Source organism: Echinops telfairi, unplaced genomic scaffold (genome assembly GCF_000313985.2).
Source record: "Echinops telfairi isolate 266 unplaced genomic scaffold, ASM31398v2 ScPeMD7_5;HRSCAF=22, whole genome shotgun sequence".
NCBI lineage: Eukaryota > Metazoa > Chordata > Mammalia > Afrosoricida > Tenrecidae > Echinops > Echinops telfairi.
Genome location: NW_022103901.1, coordinates 12,865,453 through 12,870,574, shown reverse-complemented (window position 1 = coordinate 12,870,574; position 5,122 = coordinate 12,865,453). Strand labels below are relative to the sequence as shown.

The following is a 5,122-nucleotide window of genomic DNA, read 5'->3' as shown; positions in this document are numbered from 1 at the left end:
CCAGAGTGACCAGAGGACCCGGCAATCCGACTACCCAGGTGTACGTCCTAGAGACGGGAGAGCTCTGATAGGGAGAGAGAAGTGCAGCTTCAGCCCGGCCTCGCTCCCAGGAGTGAAAAGCAGGGAAGGCAGACGCCGTGCCCATCCACAGACGAGCGGACAGACTACACAACGACCGCGCAAGGGAACGGTGCGTCGCGTGGAAGACTAACCAGGCATCCTCGAAACATCTTGGAGCCAGGCTCCACCTGGAGGCCGGGACGAGTGAAATGAGTTCATCACAAAAGGAGACAAAGAATGTCGGAGCCACTACTGCATGAAGGCAGAAAAAGGCTTGTGTAGGGAAACCAGCATCTCTCCAACACGCTCTGTCGGGCGACCGGGTGACTCCTCTCCTCCACTAGGGTCAGAGGGACCTCCAGGAGGCTCATTCCCCGAGCAGACCCTGCAGGCGTCGTTTGGGCTTCCATGGTCACTCAGTCTTTGGCACACCAGAATCTCTCCGTTTAAACTCTGAGACTAATTCCCTCCTTCAGATTCGGGGTATATCGTTTATTGGGTCTCGGATGTCACATTTGAAACTTTGTAACACGTCCTAGTACACAACTAGCCTGAGCGCTGTTTGTCTTTTTGCGTGCGTGCTGGGTCACTGTGGCAATGGTGATTAGCACCCAGAGAAATCAGGACAGAAGGCAAACAGATGGACAGGCCCCAGGAGGGGCGGCACCGTCTCCAGTGGGCCAGACGCCCATGGAGGCGCCGGCCGGCCGGCGTACTCACAGGAGTGGAGCTTGAAGAGCAGCTTGACCGTGTAATCGTACAGGTGGCTGCAGTCCAGGATGACCTGGATGAGTGGGGCCAGGCGGCACTGCCCGGCTGCCGTCACCGACACGGAGCGCGACATGTCCAAGGAGTTGAACACTAGGGAGCAAGAGGAGGGGAGGGGAGAGGCAGTTGCGTTACGCAAGTTCTGGCCCCTAGCTCAGAGGGCCAGAAAGAAGGGCGCCATTCCTCTAACTCTTCCAACATCCTAGGAGGCAGGTCAAGGGCCCCCGTGGCACAGGGGAAGACACTGAAGGTCGGTCACTTGAAGGAGGTGACCAAACCAGGAAGTGGCTTGGCTGAGAGGCGGTGCGTTATGAGATGGGCAGCCTGCCCGGCCACCAGCTGGACCGTGACCGTGGCCCTGCGTGGTAGGGTCATGAACACGCGATGGGCTCTATTTGGTGCAGAGCCTGGTGGCAGACCCTGAGCGGGGAGCTCCCAGCACGGAAGAGAATCCATTCCTTCCGGTCTCTGCAGAGCTTCAGTGTCCCTGGTCCCTGTGTGGTCGGTGGGGCACACAGAGATGGGTGACGGTTCAAGGGTAGCCTGGAGTTTGGTGGGGAAGCGGCATTCCAGGAAAAATTCCTTTCCATCCGTGAAACCAGTCTGTCGGTAATCCCCGCCTATGGGATTTTTTTTTCTCCCCCAAGTGGTAAAAATGACCCATGTGGAATGGAGATGCACAAAAAGGGAGGCTGCAGCCTTGGGCTTCCCGGGGCTCACAAGGTGCCGCTGCAGACCACGGAGCTCTACCAACAAAAACAAACCAAACAACCCCACGCTCACTGCCATCGAGTCCACGCCGACTCCTATCCACCCTCTGAGGCTGGGTGGAACCGGCCCTGTGGGTTTCTGAGACGGTAACTGCTCATGGGAGTAGCTGGGGGGTTATGGGAGTAGCTGCTGGCTGACCTGGTTTACAGCCGACACACAACCATGGTAGCGTCAGGGCGATCGGGACACCTGAAGCCTGGCTGGGCAGGGGCCCTGGCTGGACAGCTGGAGAGCCGAGGAGGGTAAAGGCAAGGGGCTGGGAGGACGGACCATCAGTGTCCAAGGCTGCGAGAAGCCCCAGGGGACCAAGTTCCAAATAAGAGAAGGTTCGCCCTCCCATTTCTTGCCCCTGTGAGTCCCCGACAGTAAGTATCCAACCCAGCTCCCACCTGCAGCCCTGGCCCATTTCGCTTCCTGCACAGGCTTCCCACGGCCTCTGGAGCTGGCCTGGGGCGTGCACCTTGAGAATCGCTGTCAGTGCGCAAAATAAATGCCAACTGGGGGAGCCCACGTGGCCTATTGGGTTATGCAATGGGCATCTAACGGCCCGCCCAGCAGTTCGAAGCCACCCGCCACTCTGAAGGAGCAAGACGAGGCTTTCGACTCCCATAAAGATTTAAAGCCGAAAAACCCCACTGTTAGACCGTCCTGCAGGGTCACTATGGTTTGGAACGGACTTGGTGCAGGGAGTTTGTTGTTTCTGGTAGGGGCTCTGGTGGCTTGCTGCCGGGTAGACTAACTGAAAGGTCGGGGTTCAAGGCCACCAGCTGCTCTGTAGGAGAGAGGTGAGGTTTGCTGCTCCTGTGAAGATTTATAGTGGGCTAGGAGTTGGAATCGACTGATGGCGGTGGGTTTGGGGGCTTGGGTAGCTTGCCCCTTTCCCTCAGCGATGAAAACTAGGCTGTGGCATCCTTCCTGGGGCACTGGTCAGAACCTTCCCGGTCACAGGGCAGAACTCGGGAGCTGTTGGGGAAACCGGCTCAGGAGGGTTTGCGTGCAACCAGACGAGGCAGAGGCCCGTCGCACCTGGCAACTGGGCCCTTCTTGACACCGCGTTTCCAGCACCGGCTCTCTCAGCTGTCGGCGGTGGGGACGTCTGGGGAGAGGGCAGGCGAACGTCCTTGAGGCGACCTCCTTGTCTTCTTGGAACGATGTCATGGAGGGATTTGTGCAGAGACTCGGGGTGTAAATCAGACCTCTGTTGTCAGGTGTCCTTGGGTCGGTTCTGACCTGTAGCAACCTGAGGCACAGCAGAATGACACTGCCTGGCCCGCACTGTGGCAGCCACTGTGTCCATCCGTCTCCTTCACAGTCTTCCTCGTTTTTTTTTGCTGCCCCGCCCCCCTTCTCCCAACAAGATGTCCAAATACAAGAGAGGAAGTCTCGCCATCATCATTCCTGAGGAGCATTCTTGGCTGTCCTCCTTCCAAGACAGATGTCTGCTTGTTTGCTGACCGCCCGTGGTACTGTCCCTATTTTTTTGCCAGCACCACAGTCCGAGAGCACCGGGTCTGCCTTCTTCGCCGCCCAGCTGTCACATGCAGGTAGGTGAGGGCAGGGCCAGGGCCAGGGGCACCTTAGCCCCCTGACCTGCGACGGCTTTGCTCCGAGCACCTTGAAGAGCTCTGGGCCACCGATGTGCGCGGTGCCGTCCTTCAGGGGGCTCCTGACGGCTGCGCCCACGACCGTTGCTTGTGGATACACGTGAAATGAAACCCTTGACCACGGCCATCTTTTCTCTGGCCCCTCCTGCCCCACCCGCCCCCCCATTTCTCCTGTCACTTTGTGGAATTTTCATTTGTCCTTGGGCTCTGGAAGGCCCTGGGGGTGGGGATGGGGACATGAACTGCTCAGTCATGAACTCACTGGCTCAGAAAATACTCCAGGTACCGAGAGCAGAGAGAGAGGGCATGAAGACAAGGGCTCGTCCCCCCCCAGAGCCCGGCCGGGAGGGGAGGGAGAGACTCACCAGTTTGGAAGAGGGTTAGCTCATACTCCAGGTAGTCAAACATCTCCACGGTGAGCTGGAAACTGGGCCCAAGAGGGGAGAAATCACAAGTCCACCCCACAGTCCACGGTCAGTCTTACTTGTTCCCCCCATTCCCTCCCCGCATGGCACTGTCTGTCCTAACATCCCCAAAGCCTGTACACACACACACACACACACACACACACACACACAATTTCTCTCTGTCTCCAATTCTCAACAAGGGTTTACAGATTTCAGGTGGGTGACGCATCAACAGTGACGATAGCAAAAGGCGCGATGACCCATCGGGTGGGTGTTGGGTTGGTGGAGGGTGAACCAACACCAGGTTGGGTTGGGAACAGAACGTAGTGGGTAAAGCGGAGGAGAGAGTCTTGGAGTGCAAGTCAGCCTGGCAGGGGTTCTGGACCAGGGCAAATCACCCAGGAGCTGTAGCTCCCCACCTGTCACCTCCCCCTGCCACCAGGTCCTCCGTGAGCCCTGATGGGAACCGCCGGCATCAACGAACGAATCTTTCCCCGCGGGGTCCAGAGCACGCGGAGAGCCACTCACAAGTTATTGACGTCACTTTCCCCAGCCTCGTCCAGCTGCCGGTCAGTCATCTGGAGGTTGCCTGGGAACCTGGGGTTCTGCGAGGGCGGCAGAGGGAGGAAGTCAGAAAGGGGGGCCACCGGAGGGGCTTTATGCAGCCCATCTACGCTGACACCACGCCAGCGGTCCAGCCTAGAGCAGTGGTTCTCGACCTTCCTCATGCCGCGACCCTTTCCTACAGTTCCACATGTGGTGGTGACCCCCAACCATAACATTATTTTCGTTGCTACTTCATCCCGGTAATTTTGTTACTGTGATGAATCATCATGTAAACATCTGACAGGCAGGATGTATTTTCATTGTTACATATTGGACATAAAGCATAGTGATTCATCACAAAAACAAGATGTCATTCTATATTGTGAAATATTTATTTCTAATGACAAATAAGTCAAAGTTTGTCTTGAAGCATGGTGTAGCATGGGTAACAGTCTTCACATCGGGTCCTCATAGGTGGGCATATCTGCCTGTGGAAGTATCTGCATGTGGGTGGACCTGCCTGGAGACAGAGGAGCGGTGTCTCGGTTCCTAAGACCATCTGTGTTTCTTGATGGTCTTAGGTGACCCCTGTGAAAGGGTCGCTCGACCCCCAAAGTTGAGAACCGCTGGCCTAGATCTTGCTGATGCTGCAGGGAGCTCTTGTCTGGGCGCCCATGGTCTTCCCAGGAAGATGGGGTCAGCACATGCACCACCATAGACACCCCCCACTGGCCCCACACACACACCCTGGACTGGTGGTGCCTCCAGCCCAGGAGGTGGCAAACAATGGCTTTTTGGGTGTGTACTTGAAGTGAAACCAGACATGGATAAAACCACCATTCTTCCACTGATAACATATTCCAAGGAGAGTATCTAGACAATGGTGATGTCACCTGTTTGTAAAAATATGTTTATGGCTCTTGAATCATCTTACGATTGTCGTGTGTGGGGCAGGATAGGCTTCTT

At 56.6% G+C, this 5,122-nt stretch overlaps 1 protein-coding gene across 1 annotated transcript in view; it reads right to left on the bottom strand.

Moving 5' to 3' along the window:
- The window catches only part of HIP1 (huntingtin interacting protein 1), a 135,639-nt gene that overhangs the window by 25,736 nt on the left and 104,781 nt on the right, over window positions 1-5,122 (bottom strand). The window contains exons 6-8 of the mRNA XM_045284676.1: window positions 4,139-4,215; window positions 3,569-3,630; window positions 781-921 (exon numbers count right to left, since the gene is read on the bottom strand). Of these exons, the coding sequence (XP_045140611.1) occupies window positions 781-921; window positions 3,569-3,630; window positions 4,139-4,215 (280 nt within the window). The remainder of the gene's footprint in view (window positions 1-780; window positions 922-3,568; window positions 3,631-4,138; window positions 4,216-5,122) is intronic.